Consider the following 26314-nt stretch of genomic DNA (forward strand, 5'->3'; position numbering starts at 1 on the left):
TATCACGTTATTGGGGTCGCTTCAACCTGCTGACATGAAAAACAACCGACGGCAATCGCGGATTTGGCAACACTGGTCCGCGAACTACGTTTCATATAACTCCTCCCCGAACTTCCCGCTGCCCTGTATCGTGCTCTCTTTACTCAGTGACATATAATTAAGCTAGGTAGTGTAATTTCATTACATGGCTTTTGGTGTTTGTTTCTCATGCACTCCAGTAAAGCCGAGGTGATTAAGACACTACTTTTAATGAGTAGAAAGACACTGCATCGCTCATAACTTTTTGAGAGAAATAGTGCAGTCATTTGACAAGGATAAATAATGTGTGAGTTTGGGAGCTCCCATTGGCCAATCAATATAGGCCTACCTTTCCTTTCCTCCACAACCAATCATGGACCCCCTCGTTGCTCAGGCCTTGGGGCTTCAGCCCTGCCTAGCCCTTATGTTAATCTGGCCCTGTGTGGGAGTTATTTTCTTGACACACTTTGGTACCAAACTGAGCATCATTTAAACACCACAGCTTACCTGAGTATGTCCTTCCCTTTATGACCACGGTGTACCCATCTTGTGATGGCTACTTCCAGTAGAATAACATGTCCCAAAGTGCAAATCATCTCAATTGGTTTCTTGAACATGATAATGAGTTCACTATACTCAAATGGCCTCCACAGTCACCAGATCTCAATCCAATAGAGCACCTTTGGGAGATGGTGGAATGGGAGATTCGCATCATGGATATGCAGCCGACAAATCTGAAGCAACTGTGTGATATATCATGTCAATATTCGCCAAAATCTCGGAGCAATGTTTCCAGCACCTTGCTGTATCTATGCCTACTATTAGTAGTAGTATATTGTTACATGCTACTTGCTAAGCTAAAGAACTAGCTTGCTGTATTTATGCTGGGCTTGTTATCTATTTGATAGATATATAATCAGTCTTGTTTTATGAAAAAGGCAAGTATAAACAGCCATCCAAGAAAAATGCTTCCTGCATTGCAGGAAAGTTCTTTCCTTCTAGGAGGTCCTTCTCTGTCCTACCTGGAGTTATGAACATATTATCATATACAGAACATGTAATTCTTGCAAACCAGGCTTGAACACAATCGTGTACACTTGCGAATTGTATTGTGCAGCTGTTTACTGACATCTCTAGTCAATTAAACAGCTTTTATAGTCCCTTGGATGCGATATAAAGTGGATTGTTCTGTATCTGGAAACCTCATGCGTAATGCAACGGCCCATTTCTGATTAATTATTGGGTGGGTGGTGGCAGTAAATAAGGGAGATGTTTTTCTCTGCCATGGGGCTGCTGCTCTGGTGGTCCAGTACATTTGGTGGCAGGCTCACTATGTTCATCTTCAGTTTTACTCTCGTGTTTATGTATATTATCATGCAAGATAAGTACTAATGGACCAAATTCATCAAATCATGCTCGGCATGCAGAGACTGGAAGTGATCTCAAAGCAGATGACGCGCTAACTGCATGACAACAAGAACGGACCCTATGTACGCTACATATACACACAGATATTCAAACACATTGTCAGATGAAAAGAACTGTGTCTTTGTTCTGTGTGTGATGACTTTGGCTGGTTGATGGGAGGACTGACAACCTCCAAAACACACAGCCTGGTGTCCATAAAAATCTGCTCTCCTGCTGCAGGGCTTTGGGTGACCTGGACTTGACACAGTGGGAATCTCCTTTTCTCTATTCACCATGACAGAGACGAATCAAATCTCCCCCATGGCCGTGTGACTGAAAGCACTCTTATCACCACGGCCATTTGTAGGAGTTATCGCTTGTTTACTTGGCTCTCTGATCCTGTGCAGGGAAGATCTGGATCCTCCCAGCGCCGCTTGTGTCTCCAGATCCATTTGGTGTCACATTCCACTCCTACTATCACATCCCTCAGACAGCAGAGTGGAGAGACATGCCAATGACTGTCTTGTGCATTATGTTCATTGCGCTGATCAAGAGCGAGGGAAGCTGTGCGGCACAGGAAATAACGCAGATGTCTACTTATGATGCTTTTGACACTCCATAAAGGGTTACTGCAGGAGCTTGACCTCACCATGAACTCCTGCGTTTTCCATCGAGAGCATGATTCGGCTTTGTCGGTCTATACCGCATGATTTTGTATAGCTGAAGTGACTTGCCAATAAATCAAAACTGATCATGGTAGATTGCAGATCACCGCATACAACTTATTTCACAAGAATGCTGTTTTGGACACCAGCATCGTTCCCACACTACTGGAATTTCTCTCTTGCCTGAATTCATTAAGGATTCTGTAGATTCACAGAATGTTGAATCTGTTGAGTCTGCACCAAATAAGCACTGTTAAACATGTATTTCTGTAGAGTTCTGAAACATTTTGGTCTTCTAAGTGCAAAATATCTATGTTAATGCAGAGCCCATGTGCAATGCTCAACTAGAGGAAAACACTGTTATTCTTTTTACAACTCAGAAGACTTAATTGAGCTCTCAGCTATGTGTCATTTTAGTATCTTTGTCTCAGGTGTTTCTCATAAAATTCCTTTGCAGAAATAAAACTGGAAAAAAATGAGATAATTGTTGACATACAGCAAGATAAATTGATCTTAGAAGAATTTATTGAATATTATTAATATTATTATTATTATTATTATTTGAGAAGCTAATTATATCTCTTCTGAAACTAAAGACAACTCATATGTAAGATGTAGTACTGAGCATTATTGTTTTGAATTTGGCTGATTCTAATTCAAATGTGCCAGTTAGGTAAAGTTATGATGAAGCTTTGTTAAAATTTTGAAAATGACTTAAGCGTCTTAGAAGTATCAAACAAATGTTTTTCACTATATACAATATAATATATATATTTCTAGGTATGTTTTTATAGTGTTTGTTTCGTAGTTGTAATATATATAATATACAGCATAGTTAAGTACAAAATGCAAACAAAATATGGTCCCACTTATATATTAGGTGTCCTTAAATACTATGTACCAGTGTTACTTTCGTCAACGAAGACGAAAAATATTCGTTAAGGAACATTTTTTCTGTGACTAAGACGAGACATTGGCGAGCTAAAACTAATATCTGATGACGAAATTTATGCCGTGTCTTCGTTAACTAGACAAGACGGGACTATATGTTATTTGAGGACTACAGGACATTCAAAATACATCCTATAGAATAGGCTAACTGTCCTCTTTCAAAATGTGCATCCCTGTCATTAGATTGCAATCGGATAAGGGGCGTTTGCATATCTAGTCGCAGTATGGGAGCTGCAGTGGACAGATAGGCTAATAAAACGCGAACTAGCGATCTGAAACAATTCTTTGATAAAAGGGGAGCACTGCTCAGCACTACCACAAGAACTGCCCATGGAGCAAGGAATCCAACTCCTCAGAGAGAATTAAACGCTCGAAAGAAAGCACCATGCTCACAATAACCCTCAATGGTGAGGGGAGCGATGCTTCCAGAGTGTGTCGACAGAGACACACTAGTTGAGTGGAGCCCAAGGTACCGGGGTCTAACCAACTCAGAGAAAGGGAACGAGATCAAAAATGCGTAACCCTTACCATACAGGATTTCAGAAAAGTGGGCAAAGCATAACGTGCACACTTACCAGCTATGTGGATTTTAGAAAGTGCGCAAAGTGTTCAGCGTGCACACTTACCACCATGTGGATTTCAGAAAGTGCGCAAAGCTTAGCGTGTGCAGTTACCATAGCATGGATTTAAGAGTTTTCCAAGCATCTGCTCACAGATACCCGGAAGTACTGAGCCAAATGGGAGAGGCAAGCTCAAATACAACCCTCTAAGGTGAGGGGAGCACTGCCTGAGACAGCATTACACAAGAAGGTTCTCGCAAATGCCACCTATACTTCCCGCTCGATGCCTCAGCAAGAGGGGATATCCTGGTGATCGGGAGGCCCCTCAGGGTGACCTAGATACGGTAGACCAGACAGGGCAGCCTGAAAGCATAAGCCCAGCCCGGACATCCAGGAAATTTTTGCAGTGCCTAATTATCAAGAAGGCTCCCGCAGAAGCCTGCGACCTGGCCGCATAATCCAGGAAGTATTAAGCCGAAATCCGGCTTATCGTACCGTCTGGACATATATCGATGAGTGAAATAAACACTGCAAGTTGAATCTGAAAAACGAGTTTAATTTGTATCTCTTTCGTATTTGTCTTATTGTCTTATTCTGCTTCTTTTTCAAAAATTATAAATATATTATACTGTATATGAACAACTATAATTTTTATAAGTTGCTCCCTTTTCACTGCTGTTAAAGGGATAGTTCACCCACAAATGTAAAAATGTCATAATTTATTCAAGTTTTTCCAAATTCAATCCTTGATTCAAATTTCTCAAGCTTAATTGATTTGGTCTAAAGAGAGAAGAATTAATGACTATTTTTGTTTGAAGACTACATATAAAATAGCTACCAAAATAAATGTTGGTAACTGCAGTTTGACTAAAAGTAATGACTAAAAGTTGACAAAAATGCAATGACTTTTCGTCGACTAAAACTAGACTAAAACTATGAAAGACTCAAATGAATAAAATGTGACTAAGACTACTAAGCATTTTCATCTCAAGATAAAGACTAAGACTAAATAAAAAATGCCTGTCAAAATTAACACTGCTATGTATTTAATAAAATAATGAATTGTTAGTTACACATGTAACTTTGTTCATGTGAAATTGCAAAAAAAAAAAATGCTGCTATTGAGGAGGGATATGGGTAAGCAGGTTTGGTGGTATATATAAGTTTAAGGGGTAGCAGTAGGGTCAACAGTGTAATTATAGGTGTAACTATAAATAGAATATGTAAATAGAAATTAATTACGGAGTTCTCTAGCTTTCTAGTTTCATATATTTAAAAATGTAATTTTAATGCAATTTTAAAAGCTAAATGTTCATGACCCTTCAGAAATAGTTATATAGCCTATTGATTTGTGGTTCAGGAAACATGTCTTATTATTATCAATGTTGAAAACAGATATACCGCTTAATATTTTTTTGCAAAACTAGATACATTTTTGGGGATTCTTTGATGTATAGAAAGTTATATTTATTTGAAATATAAACTTTTTTAACATTATAAATGTCTTCACTGCAGAGGCGGACAAAGTACACAACTCCGTTACTTGAGTAAAAGTACAGATATTGCTGGTCAAATATGACTCCATTACTAATGAAAGTTGTAAAGACAGATTTTTACTTAAGTAAAAGTACAGAAGTACTTGCATTTAAAAGTACTTAAGTACCAAATGTAAATTTCCTTTTTTTTATGTCAACGCACTGTTTTATTATTGTTGTATGTAATACTTGCAATACCTTATGCCTCTAAAGCATCTTACAATACATTATTCCTACTGAATACACTGACTAGCTTGTAGTGTCTTTGGAATAAAGAGCTTTTAGAATGTTAATAACCACACAGGAACAAATGACTAATGCACTATTAACTGTTACGGGGCGAACGAGACGTGAGACGTGCGGATCCATATGCAAGGCTTTATTCAAAGACATGGTCAGAAACAGGCAGGGTTGAACACCAGCAAACAGATATGTAGAGGGCAAGACACAAGAGTATTCCTAGGGCTAGCGTGGGTCTTTGATCAGCGCACAGAATCCAGAGGGCTTGACAAGAGGGGTAATCCAATAAACACAGGCAGAAGGTCAGGAAACAGACAACAAGGCAACACTAGACTAATACTAGAACTAGAACTGGGAACGGCTCCGTAATGCAGCTATCGCTAGAAGAGCTATATGCCTACTATTAACTAACAAGAAACTCTGATTAATGATTTAATAAGTAATAGCACTCAATTGAAAGTGGTAGTTCACCACACTAGTTATTTATTAATGACAGAACAGTATTCTAAAGTGTTACCAAACAATTTTATTTAACACCCCTAGCCACCCCCAAAAAAACATGATGGTAGTGATCTCACACAGCTCTGGCAGTGTGCACACATCTACGTGTAGCCATTCATCCACATTAGAACTGAGTGGACAGTGAAATTGCTGTAAATACAGATTGATAAAAAAATCAAACCTGCTTTAAAACCCAGCAACACAACTGTAGCTGTATACTTTTACAAAAGCAACACTACTTTAACAAAAAAGCAAAACCGCAACATTTATTTGACATCATCGCTCTTGCCATACTTTGATGTCATACACAGAAAGGTCTGTGCAGTCAAACACCTATTGTGATTTGTTAGGAAACGCACAACAGTTGTTCTGTGGCTTTATAGGTAATATTTTCGTTTATACAATTATGCAAAATCAGACAATATTGTTCTTATATATACCAAAATATTAACTTATTGAATTGTTGTAAATACATGTTACATTTGCAACTAGTCAAGTGTTCAAAAAATACTGGGAAAATCACTTCACGTTAACCCTACAAGAGTGATTACTGATATGCTGTCAAAAAAATCACATTTTAGAGAAGAAAAAAATCACCCACTGATTTTTAAAGCTGCTACATAGTAACGACTTTCTACTTTAAAGTGCCCCTATTATGCCTTTTAGAATATTACCTTTCATGCAGTGTGTCATGTAGCTGTATGTGAACATAAACTATCTGCAAAGTTGTGAAGCCGACATAAAGGTATTGTCTATCAAAAAAAAGAGTCGGGTCACAATCGCCTAAACAAGTCGTCGGGAATTCGAATCTTATTCTGTTACGGCTCTACGTCACGAAGTAAAACATTTGCATAATGTCTGCCCACGTTCTTCGTGGCACACTTGCCTGCCCACAAACAGTAAAATTTCCGTGTGGTTAACATCATGTCGAGAAGACGCTGTATCCTACACTGTGAGAGTAAATTTGTTTTATCACATCTTATGATTACCACAAACCTTTTAACACTTGACACTTACCATTGAGAAACGTCCTGCTCCAGTCGTGCTTGCGAATCAGTCTCAAAATGAGGTAAAATTAAATCTATTTTTTGAGAAAACTACCGTGTTTTTGACCTTGCATGCATGTAAACCTGTTTTAGGAGACTCATAAAACAATATTAGCAACATTAAAAATGGCTCTGGACCAATCACAAAGGACTGCGCCATCTGACCAATCACAGCAGTGAGGGCTCACGGAAAGGAGGGGTTTAGAGAGACTGATTCTTTGAACTGCTTCGCACGAGTCATTTACGAATCATTTAAAAATGAGGTAAAATTAAATCTATTTTTTGAGAAAACTACCGTGTTTTTGACCTTGCATGCATGTAAACCTGTTTTAGGAGACTCATAAAACAATATTAGCAACCTTAAAAATGGCATAATAGGGGCACTTTAAGGACCTTCATAGAAATGTAGTGGCGTGAAAAGTACAATATTTGTCTTTCAAATGTAGTGATTTATTAAAAAAAATTTTGCGGCCCATTCAAATCCCTAATGTTAAGCCCTACACTTCTGGTTTCTCTTTCCTTTTGGCGCTGCTCAGAGGTATTCCACCTATACACTTCATCACACACAGACGTTTGCCAAATCTGGAGTTGTTCAAAAGTGGAAAAGAAACAAGGGTCCATTTTTATCTGTACCACCGTCCTTTGATTGATCAATACTATGAGCCAGAACCAGGTTTCTTCTTGTGCAGATACTTGAATGCTGTGTTTGTATGTACTGTACACATTGACCTCATCGATTCTGGCATCTAAACAGATATGCATGGACATGACTTTAATTCCTTACGTTGACAGAAATGAGACAGCATATTAATCATTGTATAATTTATTATTATATCATTAATATTCTTCACATGATTACTCTTCAGTGCAGCAAATAGTTGTGACTGTTACATACAACTGTTTGTTTTTCTTTGTGTTTCAGGAATTCCAGTAAGTACTCCGTTATCACTGAGGCTTTAATTCAGAACAAATGTGAGCTGGTCTGGAGGTGGGCAGATACAGCATGGCATGCCTTGTTGGCTTTGAAACCTTGATAGAGACTGCAACTGAGGTGAGATCAGATGAAATGGAGAATATATGCTCCAGGAGACAGTTTCTGAATTGATCGCACTCCATTTTTCACTGTCTGGCATCCATCCTGACCGCCTGTATCGTAATAATCAGGCATGCCTTTAAAAAAATCCAACAGCTGATTCAAATCTTTTCGTGCCTTCACACAGAATGCATAGTAAACACTAGTACATGTTGAAATGTATGTGTACAATCCTCCTTATCATAGTTACAATGCAGCAGCACAACAGCTTTTATTGCTGTGGTTGCGTCACATTTCTCAACATGAGCAGAAAGCCACAATAATAAAGGAGAAGAGTGTGTAAACATGCATGGTTGCCCTAAACACGTTCCATTTTTATGAATGGTTTGTCACATAAGCTGTGTTTATGTATTGCAAGTGAACTAATAAAGACAATGGCAACAATGCAGTATGGAACACTTTAATAATGTCCATTCTTGTGCATATTTGGTGGGTTTGGGATGTAAACAAACTTCTTTCTTTTTTTAAATTCAGATATAATGGGTTTTTGTGTTTTTAATTGTACTGTTGCTTTTTCTTCATTGAATCCCTACAGGGCCCTCCAGGACGAGATGGCTACCCGGTAATTGTCAGTCCAGTTATACACTCACTGATCAACTGATCACATCTGCTTTAACCACAAGCTCACACAGGACTTGTGGTCTCATGTAGACCTCAGCTGATAGGCAGTGTTAAGGGTCATAGTGCGCCACCTGCTGGACATATTAGAAATTATTGCTAAAAAAATAACCTAAATAACCAAACAAGGTCATTCAACATTCAGCAATTGACATTTAAAAAGTTCAATTCATGCATAAACATGCTGATGCCATTTGGGTTGGGTTTAAACTGCCAGATGAGACCTTGGGTGTGTTTCCTGAATGTATTGTTAGCCAACTATGGTTGCAAGTTCTGTCGTTACCAACATAGTTCTACGATTTGGCATTTCCTGAATCCATAATTCCAACAAACATTCGTAAACAGTATCGCAAAGTTGTGTGGTTGAATCTTGTGCTTGAACAAAAGCTGGTATGATCTATATCTTTCATTCTAAACATAAATTTCATTCTATGTTGTTTCGTTTAAGAGAATTAACACAACGTTTTTAGAGTTTGCATGTGCATACCTACTCTGGTACCAAAGGGGAATTCCTGGGTGAAATAAGCAAACCTGCAAAATAACAGAGAACAAACATAGCGAAGAAGTCCTCAGTTATAATGCCATTTACAGCAATAAACCATCATTAACAGCATTTCTAACCAACAAGGTTTGAATGTTGGATGTGCGACAAAGTTGTGACTAGCTAGTTTGTTTCTCCAACGTTGAATCGTACTATGGTGGTTAATTAGCAAATTATGTCGTTTTACAGGAAACACACATTACATTTACATTTAGACATTTACTTTTATCCAAAGCGACTTGCAAATGAGGACAATGGAAGCAATCAAAATCAACAAAAGAGCAATGATAAGCAAGTGCTATAACAAGTCTCAGTTAGCTTAATGCAGTACACGTAGCAATTTTTTTTTTAAATCATATAATAAATAAAAAGAAAACAGATAGAATAGAAAAAGAATAGAGCAAGCTAGTGTTAGAGTCCTTTTTTGATTTTGTTAATCAGAAGTCAGAAAGTCAGAATTATAACTGTATAATAAATAAAAAGAAAACAAATAGATAGAATGCAAAAAGATTAGAGAAGCAAGTGTTAGTTTTTTTTTTTTTTTTAAGAAAACAAGCAGTTCGTAAATAAATAGAGTGCAAGTCTAAAAGGGGCAAGTTTTTTTGTTTTGTTTTTTTTAAATAAAGAATAGAATTAGAATAGAGAGTGCTAGAGTTAGAGGGTCAAATAAAGATGGAAGAGATGTGTTTTTAGCCGATTCTTGATTGAAGATGGCTAAGGACTCAGCTGCTCGGATTGAGTTGGGCAGGTCATTCCACCAGGAGGGAACAGTTAATTTAAATGTCAGTGAAAGTGATTTTGTGCCTCTTTGGCATGGTACAATAAAGTGCTGTTCACTTGCAGAACGCAAGCTTCTAGAGGGCCATAATTCTGAAGTAATGAATTCACACCCCAGATCTCTTATTTCTTTGTGCTTAAATTTTGAGTAAATCAAGTGATAAACTTCTAATGGGGTTAAACAAGTCAAAATACATCAATGTACTTTTTTTCACAAAGGTTTTCAAATATATAATGTATATATATATAATGGTACAGATAATTGTATGCATATATAGCGTATTACACAGGCATACAATCCATCTGTATGCATAACCTGCCTATTAAAAATGAACCTTAAACCACAGAAAAAAATTGTTTAAATTATCAATATTAGATAAGCTAATTTAATCATATCAAATTTTCTTATTTTAATCGTTATTATTAAAAAAACAAGTTATTCTTGAATTTTTTAACCTATACACCTACACAATTCTTACAGAACAAAGAGATATTGTTCTTTCCAATAGCTTTGCTTTTAAAAGAGGCATTAGTTGCGTGAAGCCTCCCTGACAGGCCATCGCGATCCAGATGCGATCAGTTGCATGCGTTGGCAGCCTCCGCTCCGCATAAAGATCAACTGGGAAATATAGCCCTGTGTGAAGTCTCTCCAAGCATAACAAGAGAGCTGCTCCAAACTGAACCGTGTGCAGGACTGCACCACATGTGGCCCTTACCGGATTTCCAACTGCACTCAGAACTTTCACCACACAAGTCATCCATTTCTTCTACATCATGCTAAATAGACTGATATGTGCAACTCCTGCATGCTTTCTTGTCACTTGTCCGTTGTGAAAGTACAAGCACACACTACCAGATCAAGACAGACAGCTCTATTGTCTGTGTTTCCTGACTATGTTGTTCAGAATAAAGACATTCAAGTCAGAAATCAGAAATATTTGTTTATCACTATATTTATTTTTAGTCCAATTTTACAATGTGTATACAACGTTATGTTGATATTGTTTTAATAGATGTTGCGTTCTACACCGCCTGTTTTACATTTATTATGACCTTTTGTTCTAAAGGTTTTCCAATCAGAAAGTGCTTACTTTTCATTTAGTTAAGTATGTTGGCTTATATTTTTCACAGGTCAGAGACTTAGAGTGAACAGACCCCTTTCAGCACCTTCAGTGCCGTGGACAGCGACTTCCTGTCTTTTAGTCTGAGCTTACTGAAGCCAGTGATGATGGACTAAACCTTTCCTTCCTCTAAGTATTTATAACAGCGGACCACTAATTATTATTACAAAAATATATTTTTGGAGTCCATCAAAGCTAAACTGTATGGTATTGATTTTATTGTGAACGATTAATCTATGTACTGTATGTTAAATTTTTTTTACCTTAATTTTTAATCAAAATGTCAAAACCCGATCTTCCAGTGACACAACAAACTTCTCTCTTGTAAAGTATTCCGGACAGCTCTAATTATTTAGTCTGCTTAAACTCCGCCCCTTTCTTACAATCAACTGCAGGCTTGCATTAAGATCTGCCTCCATCCAGTTAACATCCGATGTATAGGACCAAGTGTAACGGAGGCCAGCTGGTAAGGCAGTTAGGACCGGAGGGGTTACATTGGTGCCATGGGAGTGAGGTTTAGGGGGGTGAGTGTAACGGAGTCTCCCCTGATCTCAAAAGTTGCACCAGTGACTGACGCTAGAGGCTGTGGTCTTTAGCGTCCTTGTTAGTGCGCCCACCTCCCATGATGGCAACCCAGGTTCAAGTTCCACTCGACTTTTTCAAATATCCATTTTACTCAGATGTCTGTCACTATAGGGAAGAAATGATCAAAATCTAAAATTAAAATCCAGTGTATATGATTGCCCTGAAATAACTATAAAAACTCATCTGAGTCTTATTCTATTTCTGTCTCTCTCAGGGTCCAATGGGTATGGATGGTAAGCCTGTAAGTACAACATCATTGGTTTAACTCCAGTTATCTGTAGGGATGTAAATTTATTGCTGCACAGTAACACGCTGCTCATTATGCTGTAAAAAAAATATAATAATTTCTAATAATAATTTCTTTCTTCTTAAAGGGACCTCCAGGTCCAAACGGCAGTCAGGTAGGTTTTTTCATCATTTCAATCTGAAAACAACTGTATTATTGTGTGTTGTGTAATTCTGTCATGGGCCAGTTTGTAATACATCTTAGATTTCTAACAAAGTCATAACAGCAACATCTGGTACAAACCAGCCCCACCTCCTGGTTTGTACAGCACAGGTAATCTTCAGTCCATCACCTCATTCATAAGAGTGTAATGCTGGAAAGTAGTGTTAGATCTTATTCCTCAGGTTACTCCAGGGGCCAGTTGCACAAGCTGTGCGCAAGTAAAAAAGCGTAGTTGTGGTGAAAATCGGCACTAAGTTACAATTTACGCGCTACTACATATTAAACTTAACTGAAATTTAACCTTACTTTGAAGGCTGCTCATTGGATCAATAAAGGTAAACATAATTTTTTGCAACTACATATTACAGAGGTCTTGTGACTTAGTAGAGTTGTGCCTTAAGAGCAATTGATACAACCAAAATTAAAGGGATAGTACACCCCAAAATGAAAATACTCGCATCATTTACTCAACCTCATATGTTGTTTCAAACCAATAAGACATACTTTGAAGAACTTTGGAAACCAAACAACAATGGAGCCCACTGACTTTAAATGTATTAAAAAAAAATGTCTTACAATTTTGGAACAACATGAAGATAAGTAAATGATGAGATAATTTACATTTTTGGGTGGAGTATCCTATAAGTACAGAGTTAAGGCCTTTCCACACTGAGCGCGAGGCGAAAAAGCGAGGCGAAACGCAGACGAAAGGTGCTTTCACACCGAACGCGAAATGATTGTTCGCCTTCTGCTAATTCACGCCTGCACGCTAGGTGGCGCCGACCAACAATGCATTTTTCCTCAGATATGTATCTCGTAAATGGATTTAACGTCATCCGCTGCTCAATATACAGCATTAAATTAAGATAAACAAGGTAATACAGCAGAAACAAACTATCGATAATGCTTACAAGAATAGGCTACATCCTAAAATATAATTAGAAGTACAATTAGCATCAAGCTACACTTGAAAATTTATGTAATTACTAATTTATTTGCTTACCCACTTTAAACCATCATCGACTGGTCATCATTCATCATTCTCTCTGTACATCTGGGAACCATTCTAAGAAGACATGGGGTGTCTTTTCATTTTTACGCTGACAATACCCAAATTTATCTACCTATCAAAAGAAATGATCCCTCTGCATTTGCTTCTTTAATAAAATGCCTAGAGGAAGTTAAATTTTGGCTAGCCCAAAATTTTTTATCCTTAAATGAAGATAAGACTGAGGTGATTGTTTTTGGACCCTCTGACAATTCTCAGGCATCCAGCTTAGATCTGGGTAGTTTATCAGTGTTTAGATCTTCACGTGTACGGAACCTGGGCATTTTGTTAGATGAGTCCTTAAACCTTGACAAACATATCTTCTCTGTAATAGGTTCTAGTTTTTATCAACTGCGCCTGCTATCAAAAATCAAACCTTTCTTAAAGGGGTCCTATTATGCTTTTTCACTTTTTCAACTTTAGTTAGTCTGTAATGTTGCTGTTTGAGCATAAAAAAGATCTGCAAAGTTACAAAGCTCAAAGTCCAATTCAAAAGGAGATATTTTATTTAACAGAAATAACTTTTCAAAAACTACAACGAACGACTCGTTTGGACTACAACGCATATTTTCCGGGATTTGTGATATCACAAATACCGACGAATGGGATGAGACCTGGTTGAGCTGCACTAGAGAAGGCAACGAGTGTTATGACTAGGGCTGGGCAAAAAAAAAAAGTCGATTTTTCGATTAATCGTTTTTTTTAAATGACATCGATTCGATATCGATTCTCAAAAGCCACGAATCGATCTTTTCTGAGATTTATTTCAGCACACATTTAAAATAAGATCTGATTAACGTGAATCATAATGCCTTCATCTGATTACCAGAAAAATTAAGAACATTTTATAGGGCCCTACTATTGTTTAAAAAGGACCCTATACAAAAAAAAGAATAGGTTTAAAATACAGGCATGTGGTTCTTAATTTCTTTTTATTAATTCACTATTTGTAAACTGATGTTTACTGTTAATTTTTTAGAAATATCAATAGCATTTGTATTAAAACTATATTCACTGAATGTAATAAAAAAAATCGAGAATCGAATCGAATCGAATCGAGAGCTTGCGAATCGAAATCGAATCGGGATATCTGAATCGATACCCAGCCCTAGTTATCACTATGTCGGAGACACGGCAAGGCAGACGAACTTAGAGTGGTTACAACCATCCGGGTTACAACCATCCAGACGCTTAAGATCCAGTGATCAGAATCTTCTTCAAGTCCCACAATTCAGACTCAAACGTAGAGGGAATCGAGCTTTCTCAGTGGTTGGGCCGCGGCTGTGGAATAACCTCCCTTTAGAGATTAGACTTGCCCCTTCTCTGTCCACTTTTAAATCTCTCCTAAAAACATATCTGTTTTCTTTGGCTTACAAATAATTGTCTATTATGGTCTTTGCTTAGTCTTTTATGGGTTTATTCTTTGTTTCTCTTGTGTTATTAATATATTTACTTATTTTATTATTAGGGCGAGACCCTGTTGTTGTTTAGTTTAATTGTAATTGTTTAGTTGTGCTGATTTTTATATTCTTTTTACTATTTTGAATCTCTGTACAGCACTTTGGTCAGCCGTGTGGCTGTTTTATACGTGCTATATAAATAAATTGAAACTTGAAACTTGATTGAATGCTTGTAATAACTTCCAATTGTGATCTATAGTTGATTTTGATTAATAAGCAGACACATGCACTCTTTTGTTGAATAACGCTAAACTGCTAATATTTGTCATAAACATCCTTTATTGCTATAAAAATACCATGAGCTACATACAAAACACATACAGAAAATATATCGTCATAATCATGTCTATTTGCATTCATATTTCATGTGTAGAAAGTGAACGCGCTCTGACTCATAACACTTGTGCACGTGGAAGAAAATGGACGTTGCTCTACATACCACATAATTCAGTGAACAATTAATAGAAATGTTATTCTGTATAAAGAACATGTGAGAATAAAACCGGCTCGCAGTTAATCGTTACATCCCTAAAATCTATTGTTTTATTCCATCGCGTCCGATATTCGTTTCGCTTTTTCGCGCTCAGTGTGGAAAGGCCTTTAGGTACAAACTTACTAGCAGTTACTAAGAACCCAATTCTGCACCTTACATCCCAAATTCAGTAAAAATGGCTGGTGCAACCCAATCCATGTTATACTCGTATATGTTTACATTGGGGAAGGCCAGCAGGGCCTCAGTGTCACTGTGTGGGAGAAATGAAGTGGTCGATGCCTCTTTTAAAACCCATTCGAAGGGTAAACATTGGAGCAATTAATTGCTCAGAACTGCATACAAGTTGGGTGAAGCACATAAGTGGAACACCAACAGCTTTTGCCAGTTACTTCGAAGTTTAGAGTCACCGGTTTAAAATCACGCTCAAGAAGATGAATGTTTTCTTGCTAAAAGTGGAAGGGCACTTAAGTTGAGTGTTTACTTAAAGGACCATTGAAGATTAAAGAAAGAGGGGGGTGTTTTTGACTGGGCACACATCAACAAGAAGATCCGCAATAAACATCTTTATGTAACAGGAGAGATGTACAACATCAGTATCATCTAGTGTAGCTTCTCCATCACAATCAAAGCATCAGAAAATGAAATCAAGTGATTTGTCCAGTGGCATCATTGTTTGGTCCAACAATAACACCCTCCAATCTATTACAGATGTTATGGCATATCGTGGCAATCTATAACAATAAAACTCCAGTCCGCTTTAAAAATATAAAAGGTGACAAAAACTCTTCCAAGATTCCTGCTCTACCATTTTGTAACCCACAAATCCGTGTTTTGATCTCAAGTCAACATTAAGAGCACTTGGGACAAGACTCTCATGTTTAACATTCTTTGAAAAATACCACTACACCACTGCACTGCTTACTGTGATGAAGCTCATACTTATGAAACAGCACACAAAATTACAGCGTTCGAAGAGTTGCAGTGAACACAACACCACAGAGTATGATGGAACTGTGATAATCAGAATGTGTCTTGTTGTATTTGCGGTCTTGAGCAAAGTTTCCTGTGCAGACCGCTGAGCAGAATAAAACCAGAATAATATCATCCATTCCCTCAAACCAGCTGTCCACTCATGAAATAAGAGCTCGTGTTAAATTATATGCAGGAATCTTTGCTGTCATCAGGAATGTAATGTCATAACATTGTTTTATTTTTACTTTTCTATGTCTTTCTTTTCATATTTTGTGATGTATTGGTTTTCATTTACTCAATCATTCATTCAAACACTCAGATTCAACCACTAAAACATCTGCCAGTCATTTCTGAGGGTGTAAGAGGTGTGACTTGTGGTTTGCAATGGAAATAGCCTGCGTTGTTAAGAACAATTTTTAATCTGTCACTTTGAATCGTTCTCTTCTTTTGCCAGGGAATGCCGGGACCAAAAGGAGATAAGGTATATTCACCCCACAATACATTCCAGCATGATAAATGTGCAATTTATGGAGCCGTCAAAGCATAATGATAGTTTTGATTCAAAGAAACGTATTCACGAGTATAAGCTAAGAGTTGCTCTCTCCACAGGGTGACCAGGGAGACATGGGTCCCAGGGTGAGTGTCACAAACATCTAATATTATGCTCAGTCAGAAGTCTTAGTTTACAGAGATTGCACTGATCTGAGGATGCCCCTTGACCTGGAAGTCAATTATAAAGCCATTTCCTTCCAGATGGCAGGGCTTGGTTGCTAGCAGTTTTACATTACTGTGTTGATAGATGTAAAATCTTTATCTGTTCAACTAATTCCAATTACAACCTCAATGTGGTATCCATCACTGTACCCCTGCATCTACCAAGCCAGTTTTCTCCTCATCCACGGGGAAAAACTGTGAGCCTTGACAAATCAGGAATTCGCCGGTGCAGATCGCACCACTTTTCTATCTATATCTACTTGAACTATCATTTAAATCATTTGGCTCCCTATGCTTCTTTTCCACCATACCTCATGACCATTCGGCACAATTAGAAACATGTGCTTTGGCTGCTCTCTTTCTTTATGTTAAGAACATGTGTTGTATGCGCTACACTGTTTTTGCTTTACGCCATCAGTCTGACAGTAGAAAAATGAACCAAATCATTGAGAGTGGTGACATGAGCAGTCAGGAAAAGGAAAACAGCCTCTCCCATGGGCCGTGTTCCTCTTTTTGTGTGGATGTAAGAGCCAAAATTAGCGCTTTTTCAACTGCATTGAAGCAGGAGTATGACCCTTTGGAATCCATTAAAGCTCTCATGGTACAAGGACCCCTTGACCTGGAAGTCAATTAAAGCCATGTTTCCTTCCAGATGGCAAGACTTGGGTTTGTAGTGCAGGTGGATAGTTGACCTTATGCTTACTCCTGACTTGTGACTTTTGCCCTTTGCCCAGACATAGAAGCAGATCAGACTCACAAAGTAGTCTTTGTGGCATCTGAGGCAGCCAAGAAGAATGTTCTGCTAAGTCGTATGAAGGGTTGTGTGCCATTCAGAACTGAATTGAGAATTCTGTTTAGTTTCCAGTTTGGTTCCTGAATTTGAAATGAGGTAGCAAACAGGATGCAGAATTGCCATTCAGATTTGAATGTAAGGTAATGAAGTTGAATTGAAATCCAAAGGAATTCACATAACTTTAAATTAGAAAAGCAAAGTTTAAAGTTCTGGGGAAAAAAGGTTTAAAAAGTCATGAAGATTGGGGGTTTTTAGGCCTTACAGATAGATAAATCATAGAGATCATATAGTAGAGACTTACCATCCAGAATACCCCTAAAAACCATCTAGCAACAATCCAGAACACCAGAGCAACAAACTAAAAACTGCATGGTAATATTTTGGAAACCATGAAGATCATGGTGGCAAGTTGTGCATGGGCAAGCACCCATTTTCTGCTGACAAGGTAGAAATGTAGCTTAGGGATGCTGTGGTTCTTCTCTACGGCTTTTCAGTACAGTTCCTGCAGAGTACGTTTTTGTGCACAAACTTCCTTGACAATCTGTGAGAAAGAAAAATCATGAAAAAGTTTCTCCTGGGAAAAGTAGTCTTTCTTTGTGAATCTGTTGCAGACCTATCTAACCGCAACTCTAAACATAAACCTCATTGCCATGTGCTCCCATTGAAAATTAATCATATCCAGAAGGGCTTGGTTTCTTAAAACAAAAGAATAGCCAGAATAACTCTCACAGGATTCAATTTCAAGTTGAAGCTCAGTTCTGCACAGAAGTACAATATAAGATGTCATCACCCTCCATTATATGTATTGTAACAATGTCATTCTCCGAATCATCTCCTCTTTCTCACTTATGTCATTTCCTGCCTCCGTTTTCTTCTAAATGACCTCTGACCTCCCAGGGACCACCGGCCTACGCTACCTCTGCAGGCCTGCTCAGTAATCAGATTCTCACGGTTAAGGTTTGTCCTTCCCAGCCTATCATCTCTTGTCCATGTTCACAAACATCTGTGCCTCATACCTTACTTTATTTCACTTTGTTTTTTCACTTCTCCTTTGTTCCCACAACCCTTTACGCTGAGGGAAGATGGTGCAAGCTGAATCTGTTTCTCCCAGCTGTGATTACTGACATCGCTGCTTTCTTTCTTATTCACTCTGTCCATCTTTCTCATTATCTGTCCTTTGCTGTTAGATGGTCTTCCCTCGCTATGAGCATGGCTTTCTCTCGGCTACAGTTGACCACTTTTCACAGGCACCTTCTAAAGGTAGAGCTGGACTTGTGCATGAATGCCTTGCTGCTTTTCTCATTTTCTCCATTTCTTCTGTGTGTCCTTGGCCTCAATTAGCTCATCTGGCAGTTTACAATGTTGTGTTGCATGCCTGTTTTGAATTTCAAAGAGAGGATAATTGTTGTGTTTATTGACAAAAGAGACGAAAACATGTTTGCCAGACCACAGCAAATAATCAAGCCAAAATAACTTTTTGCCTTTTTTAACCGTAAAAGCGTCTTGCATTATCTTAATATGTTAATCAAGTATCGTTTTTGTGAGGAACAAACATTTCTTCATACATAGCTGCTCCTTGAAGCTTCGGCCCCAGAAGCATTTTAACATTTGCCGCAACCAAACTCAGTATCAGTGCTCAGAATATCAGTGGTTATATGAGACAAAATGAATGTGAAACATGGTTAGTATAACCAATGTAGGTAAAGTACCTATTCGAGATCAGAAACAACAGTGAAACTCTTTTCAAAGACAATATTCAAATACTTGTTCTCTCTCTGTCTTTAGGGTGATCAAGGTCAGGCTGGGCCCCCAGGACCTCCAGGAACACCTGGTCCCAGAGGGCCTCCAGGAAACACAGGCAGAGATGGGCCGCAGAGCCACCCAGGAGAGCCGGTGAGACCCTTGCATTCTATCTCACATGGTCTCTTGTGCCTGTGTCTGTACTGAGCTCACTCATTCTACAGCTGTTGTGACTCATATATGAGTCACACTGTGCTGAAAACCCCACTCAGAAGACCAGGTGCAGCTTCTCACTGAGCTGAACCCTGTGCTCAGTGTTGGGTTCAGATATACTGCATTTGCTTCTACATATGTGTTCTTGGCAGATGCTCCCATATCACAGTGACTTGGTTTTAAAAATACATAGATTGTTCAAGACAGGTAGCTGTAGAATAAATTTCAGGTGCAATGGTTGCTATGCGTTCAGAGTCACTAAAGTTTATTGACAAGGGTTTTAATGCATTGCTTTGTGGTATGTTCTTGGTGATTTCTAGGGTGAAAAGGCTGTGAAACACCAAGTCAACAGTCAGCTAACGTTGACTCCACTTTTGCATGTGTTCTGCACTGCTGGCACTAGTAGGATCACCGTCAGCAGCTCTTCACCTGTTTGAGCATGTTGAATGGGTGAGGCATAGCACTCTAATTGGCTGTTCAAAGCCTAAAGTACAAAGAGCTCACCCCAAGTTTCTTTAATATTTCTTAGAGCCGGTGTATCTCCTTTTGTGTAAGTCTAATGGATTGCCAGTCAAGGCCTCCTTAGAATCCTCAACTTTGAATAGGGTTGCTTTAATATTTAGTTTTGCATTAACTTGTAGTTGTTTCATCTTCCATCACCTCAAACATCATACAAAGCCTCAACATGCTGTTCTCAGTAATGCATTATATAACAGTCCGTGAGGTGGGATACTTAGTGATTGAACTTGCAGCTTCAGAATATGTAACTCTGATGGTTTATGCATTTGTTTATCCCAACATATGTTCAGCACTTTATTTCCTTTTCAGACTACCATCTAATCCAAACAAAGAATGGTGCAATGATGAAGGGCAACAATTCTCACCCGGCTCTCTCCCTCATATTGGGAGCAGATGTTCTGGGGTCAAGAAGCTCAAAGGCCATTTCCTGTTATTGTATCCCAAATTGTGTTTATATACAGTATATGCCTAAGTGAAACCACCTCATTAGGCCTGATTCTGTGCCTTTGTCTTTCTCAGAAGTGCTGTGGAACATGACAAATAGACAGCACTGTGGCACAAATCAAGACAGTAGATGTTTCTGTTGAGTGTCTGTAGGAATACATGAAGATGTACAAATTAATTTGATTTTAGGCAAATGTTATGCAATATTTCTTCAATGTTAAATCCGTAGCTGACTTGAATACATCCTTGGAAGCTTACAGGACGTCTGCCAGAACAGTCTGAAATAGATGTTTAAAAGGCCATTGTGTGGTTGTTTACTGTTGTTTTGGTGTGTTCCAAAGTTACACTCCCATTAGCTGAATAACCTTGTCTGCGTTTAGAGAAAGAACCTGCGTCACTTCAGAGCTGCTGTCTGTATCAAAGAATTTAGACACATTTGGATCACTTTTTCTTCACTGACTTAATTAAAAGTAAAAGATTAGATTTAAGTAGTTATATTATACATCATAGATCTAAAAAGGTCTAGCATTTAGTGGACAGTCAAAAGAGACCTGCTCCTTTAAATATGACTAATTTCTTATGTTTGCTCTCTAAAATCAGGGTCCTCCTGGAAAAGATGGATATGAGGTAGAACTTCATTCATTTTTATTTTTTTTTACTTTTTATATGAACTCATTTTATTATTGATCTACAACTTAATGGAATTAAGTAATGCTGTTAAATGAGCGTGACATGTCATATCTTAATTACACACTGGCTTATGTAATGCACATTTTCCCTACAGGGACCAAGAGGGCCACCTGGCATAGAGGTATATACATGTCTACGAACATATGTGAATCACATGAGTGGTCCCTTAAATATTTTGGACACTTAAGCCAAAATTAAAAAAAATGTATGAATGTAGTATTAGTATAAAAATAATCAAAACAGCAATATCAAACCAAGTGGTATTTGTATGATAGTACAATTAAATGATTAAAGCAAAACACAAAAAACAAGTTTATTTCAAATACTAAAATGATAGATATGTTATTCAAAATAAGAAAAATATATTTGGATCCTGTCAAACACTATTGGAACATTAAATCTCCTTGGTACCAGTTTGATAAAAGTAGTTTAAGTAAATAAATAACGAAAGATTTTAAGATTTTGATTCAAATTTTCTCTGTGCATTAACTTAACAGATTAATTGTTCACCTCAAGACTAGCAATGTGCACTAACAAAGTAAATAGTGTCAATTTTGATGTCATGCCCATTTAAGCCTTCAGAATAGTAAAATACTTTAATGTACATTTAATATTCACTACTACTTATTTTTCATTGCACAATATTTGCCTACAAAATTAATATCCATTGTTTTCTCATTAAGGGTATGAATGGTGTCAATGGCATGCCTGGCCCACAGGGCCCTGTAGGGGACAAGGTTAGATTTTCACCCCCTTTTTTTTCTGTTTTCACACACACAAAGACAACCTTAATTTTTATGCAGTTGTTTGACATATAGGGGGATAAGGGTGCACCAGGTACTGAAGGGAAGAGAGGGACTGATGGATCCCCTGGCATGAAGGTGAGCAGTCTGTTGAGAAGCTGGTAATTATAATAAGAATATTCAGTTATAGTGTTGATGAGATCTATGTAGTTTCATTTAGGTCTGTTTACTGAGTAAGTGAACTTACTGAAACAATACAATAATCCTGATCCCTTAGGGTGAAAAGGGGGATGGTGGAGATCCAGGACCCCAGGTGAATGTTTAACAAAGTCTTTTCTTCATTACATATTTCTTTTTGAACATCTTAGATGCTTGACAGTCATTTCCATCTGTCTCTCTCAGGGAGAGAAAGGAGCTACTGGCTTCATAGAAAATGCTGATCTGGATGTTAGACTCAAAGCTCTACAGGTACATTTCAGTTAGAAAAATGGCAATTGTGTAAAGACCCTTCGGTTATCTCCAGTAATTACTTTTTGTATTGATATTTTCTTTGTACCAATAGGGGCCTCCAGGACCTCCAGGAGAGCAAGGGCCAAAAGTGAGTTATACGTTTTCATTGAACTGCATTGTCATACACCAGTTACTATTGCTGGAACACATAACATTCAGATATCTCTCAAAAATGTCTTCATAACAGGGAGAAATGGGCTTAGCTGGGGCACCAGGACCTGAAGGAAAGCAGGTTTGTTCATACACAGTCTGATTATAGTTATACAAGTGTACGGCTTTAAATAGCTTGATGTTTCATCCAGGGCCATAAGGGAGAGAGAGGTGATGCAGGAGAGCCTGGAGCAACAGGAGCAAAAGGGGAAAAGGGGGAAATTGGACTGATAGGGCCTTCAGTGAGTATTACCATCATATTACATGTCATGTTTACTGCAACCTTATAAGGTTATGATACATGTTGATTTGTCATGGCATTTTAGGGTGAAGCAGGGCAAAAGGGAGATAAAGGAGACTCTAGGCTTGAGGACAATCTGGTGAGTTTAAAACACACACTTATATGAAGATCCTATGTAATCCAGATGTAACTTAATTGGATTAATCTTGATAACTCTCTTGTAGGCCCAGATTATCCCTTTGCCTGGCCCGCCAGGGCCACCTGGACCTGCCGTAAGGAATACATTTTAATACTTCCTAACTAGATTTTTGAAAAGATAAAAAAGTAGTTCAGAAGCTTTTTGTTAAGGAAAGCTAAGCATACTAAACCCCCCCCTCCCCCCATTCATTCCTTTCAGGGATATCATGGATTGCCTGGACCCAAGGTGAGACTGGGAAGCACTGTTGAAACTTCATGTTCATAGGAGATGAAATATTTAACATCAATCTAACATAAGTTTAAATATAACACAGGGAGAGCCTGGTGAGGCAGTTAAAGGAGAAAAGGGCGATGCTGGAGAGAAAGGTCCACCTGGGCAACGGGTAAGTTTTGTTGCAAAAACCAATATGAAGGAACCACATCAAGACTGTGTTGATACAGTTCTGCTGCTTGTGCTTAGGGTCTTCAAGGCTTTCCAGGGTCTAATGGCTTGGTAGGCCTGCCAGGTGCAAAAGGTGAAAAGGTCAGTATTTTGTACACCTTAAACGACAAGTTAATAAGGCCTAAAATGACTACAAATAGCCTGTTAATGTTTTTTTCTTTTGCCATTGTGGTTTGTTTTCAAGGGGAAACAAGGTGAACCAGGTTTAGATGTAAGTAATCATTATGCCGTTAGTTATGTAAGTATATGAAGTCATTACTTACTGAACATGGCTCTCCTGTGATAGGGTTTCCCAGGGCTTCAAGGAGAAAAGGGGGACAGAGGAGACAAGGGGGAGAAGGTTAATGATTTTTGCTTTTAATACTGCATATATGGTATATTATTTTAAACTCAATTCTTAATGCTATACGAGTACAATCTCACCAGCTTTATTCAAAACAGTTTCAATTTTACCATACCTCTCTTATGTGCTCTTATTTATTTCAACATGCAGGGTGACAGAGGTTCAATAGGAAAAAAAGGTCTGAAAGGACAGAAGGGAGAGCAGGGACCTCCAGGGCTTGATCAGCCTTGTCCTGTGGTATGTCATGAAACCATGTGAATGTTGTTGCAATGTTCTTTTTTTTTAATCCCTTCAATGCAAGTATATGGCAAAGTCAGCTCCATGTGCATGTATTGAAAGAATTTACTACAATTAAAATTTGACATGGATGGGTTTCACTGACAGGACTCCAGTGGGTTTAGAGAACATGGTGGGAGGCAGGGCTCCATCAGATGCCCCCTGCCCTTTGGTACAGTATTTTATTGTTTTTCTTGTGTGTGTGCCCACATCATTTCGATGTTTCCATCCTGGTGCTCGGGGTTCCCTTGTCCACAACCATGAGATCTTACTCTCAGGATGGCTTGGCATAGACCAGAGCTTCTGAAATTCTTTATCACAAGTGTTTTTATAATTTCTAACAATGCAAAGTTTGCCCCATACACAAATGAATTCTAACCAGGGACATACAAAACTGCATATTTTTAAAATTGACAACTGTCAAGTGTTAAAAGGATAGTTCACCTTCAGTTGCTGGTCCCCATTAACTTCCATATTATGGGAAAAAACACTAAGTCAATAAGGACCAACTGAAGGTGGACTATACCGTTAAAGGTCCCCTGAAGTGCCTTGAAACACGCAGCGTTATTCTATGTGGTGACGTAATTTCAACTGAAACAGGAAGACAGGGCGGGACATATCGAGCAGCCCCGCCCCCCTTTTTAAATTAGCCAATAGCGTTTTGTTTATATCTGCACGGGTCAGAGCCGTTGAGCTCGGTAAAGCAGCATTTGACAGCCACAGTCTAATAGATTACCCCCTAGATTCAATATGAAACTCTTAGTAAAACAAAATCGTGATCATAATTATGCTGAGGCTGTGTAGTTTTAAAGGGGTCATATGATGCGATTTCAAGTTTTCCTTTCTCTTTGGAGTGTTACAAGCTGATTGTGCATAGATAAGATCCCTGAAGTTGCAAAGACTAAAGTCTCAAAACCAAAGAGATATTCTTTATCAAAGTTAAGACTCTGCCACGCCCCCCTAAAACGGCTCATTCTAACACGCCCCCATTTTTGAACATTAAAGCATGTCAACATATTCTGTTACACCAAGTACACAAAATAATGATCTTTAAAAAAGCATCATATGACCCCTTTAAAAGTGTTTAATATATGCCGACTCACGCATATGATCCACTCCGTGCGATCGCATCTCTGGACCGGAGCCAAAGTCCGGATAAGAATGTGCGCACTGCCACCGTTCGCATGACACAACGTGAAACCAGACCTCATTTGCCCCAATCGAAAGCATATTTACACTATCTGAATCGTTCCCTATCACCTACATTGTACACTCTTCAAAATGCGAATTTTGTCACTGTCAACCCTAATTATAACCAATCACACACGATTCTGTTGAGCTAATGAATGCAATGACCAATCAGAGACGTTCAGACGAGTCATCGCTGAAACGTGGTGTTTTGTTCACTTGCTCGCTGACTGAATTATCTGGCGAATTCTCTCATCAGAAACAACAAAGTGCAGATGTGTGTACAAATGTAAGTAAGATATTCATTTCACGGTGTAAACAGCTTCAGTGATTTTAATGGGAGTTTTTGAGAGTGCCTGAACTCTGGCTGAATGAAAGTGAAAGTGAAGAAAGTGAAGTGACGTGTGGCCAAGTATGGTGAACCATACTCGGAATTTGTGCTCTGCATTTAACCCATCCAAGTGCACACACACACAGTAGTCTACTTTGCCCATCACCATTTATTGATCAAATAGCAATCTATAAAGGTGCAAAACACATTTACTTTCACATATTTGAGAATCGAGATGTTTGCTGATATAGATAACACGTTTGGAAATATTTCGAATAAAAAGGAAAAAAAGAAATAAAACATAAGCCATAAGTATGTACAAGTCATTGGTGTTTGGTGATGAGTTTTTGGCTCAAGGTCTGCATTTAAAATCACACCAGAGGTGTTCAGCTGGGATTAGCCCTAGTGAAAAAAAAATATGCCAAGTATACTTGCAGCCAGACTACATTATTAACAATTCAAACAGTGTTTATTTAAACCTCAAATGGTTTTAGCATTGCAAAACAAAAAATGCACCAACCATGTTTTTAAATAAAAAGAACGCTGAAAGAAACAAACATAAAAAAATAAAAACATTTAGCAACAGCAGCAACACACAAACGTCACTTTTTTGCTGAATTTGATTTAGATTTTTTTTAAAGACTTTATTCCGAACGTAAAATAAATACAATAAAACAAAACAAAAACAATACAACACAAT

At 38.1% G+C, this 26314-nt stretch overlaps 1 protein-coding gene and 1 long non-coding RNA gene across 3 annotated transcripts in view; one reads left to right on the forward strand and one right to left on the reverse strand.

The window, feature by feature from the left end:
- col23a1b (collagen type XXIII alpha 1 chain b) overlaps positions 1–26314 on the forward strand; it is a 115393-nt gene that overhangs the window by 73100 nt on the left and 15979 nt on the right. Inside the window, exons 4-28 of one of the 2 annotated variants that reach the window (XM_016574089.1) lie at positions 7846–7853; positions 8552–8578; positions 11873–11899; positions 12033–12059; positions 16534–16560; positions 16689–16715; positions 18484–18543; positions 19372–19479; positions 21103–21129; positions 21287–21313; positions 21876–21929; positions 22011–22073; positions 22213–22248; positions 22338–22403; positions 22498–22533; positions 22633–22677; positions 22748–22837; positions 22922–22975; positions 23061–23108; positions 23234–23260; positions 23349–23417; positions 23495–23557; positions 23661–23687; positions 23763–23816; positions 23970–24056. In XM_016574089.1, the coding sequence (XP_016429575.1) occupies positions 7846–7853; positions 8552–8578; positions 11873–11899; positions 12033–12059; positions 16534–16560; positions 16689–16715; positions 18484–18543; positions 19372–19479; positions 21103–21129; positions 21287–21313; positions 21876–21929; positions 22011–22073; positions 22213–22248; positions 22338–22403; positions 22498–22533; positions 22633–22677; positions 22748–22837; positions 22922–22975; positions 23061–23108; positions 23234–23260; positions 23349–23417; positions 23495–23557; positions 23661–23687; positions 23763–23816; positions 23970–24056 (1184 nt within the window). The remainder of the gene's footprint in view (positions 1–7845; positions 7854–8551; positions 8579–11872; positions 11900–12032; positions 12060–16533; positions 16561–16688; positions 16716–18483; positions 18544–19371; positions 19480–21102; positions 21130–21286; positions 21314–21875; positions 21930–22010; positions 22074–22212; positions 22249–22337; positions 22404–22497; positions 22534–22632; positions 22678–22747; positions 22838–22921; positions 22976–23060; positions 23109–23233; positions 23261–23348; positions 23418–23494; positions 23558–23660; positions 23688–23762; positions 23817–23969; positions 24057–26314) is intronic. The other variant, XM_016574090.1, reaches the window with a different exon arrangement.
- Positions 23454–26314, reverse strand: part of LOC107756809 (uncharacterized) — a 23702-nt gene continuing 20841 nt past the window's right edge. The window contains exons 2-3 of the long non-coding RNA XR_001641866.1: positions 23740–23774; positions 23454–23533 (exon numbers count right to left, since the gene is read on the reverse strand). This is a non-coding gene — a long non-coding RNA (uncharacterized LOC107756809). The remainder of the gene's footprint in view (positions 23534–23739; positions 23775–26314) is intronic.

This window comes from Sinocyclocheilus rhinocerous, unplaced genomic scaffold (genome assembly GCF_001515625.1).
Source record: "Sinocyclocheilus rhinocerous isolate Xijiao unplaced genomic scaffold, SAMN03320098_v1.1 scaffold22, whole genome shotgun sequence".
Classification (NCBI taxonomy): Eukaryota; Metazoa; Chordata; class Actinopteri; order Cypriniformes; family Cyprinidae; genus Sinocyclocheilus; species Sinocyclocheilus rhinocerous.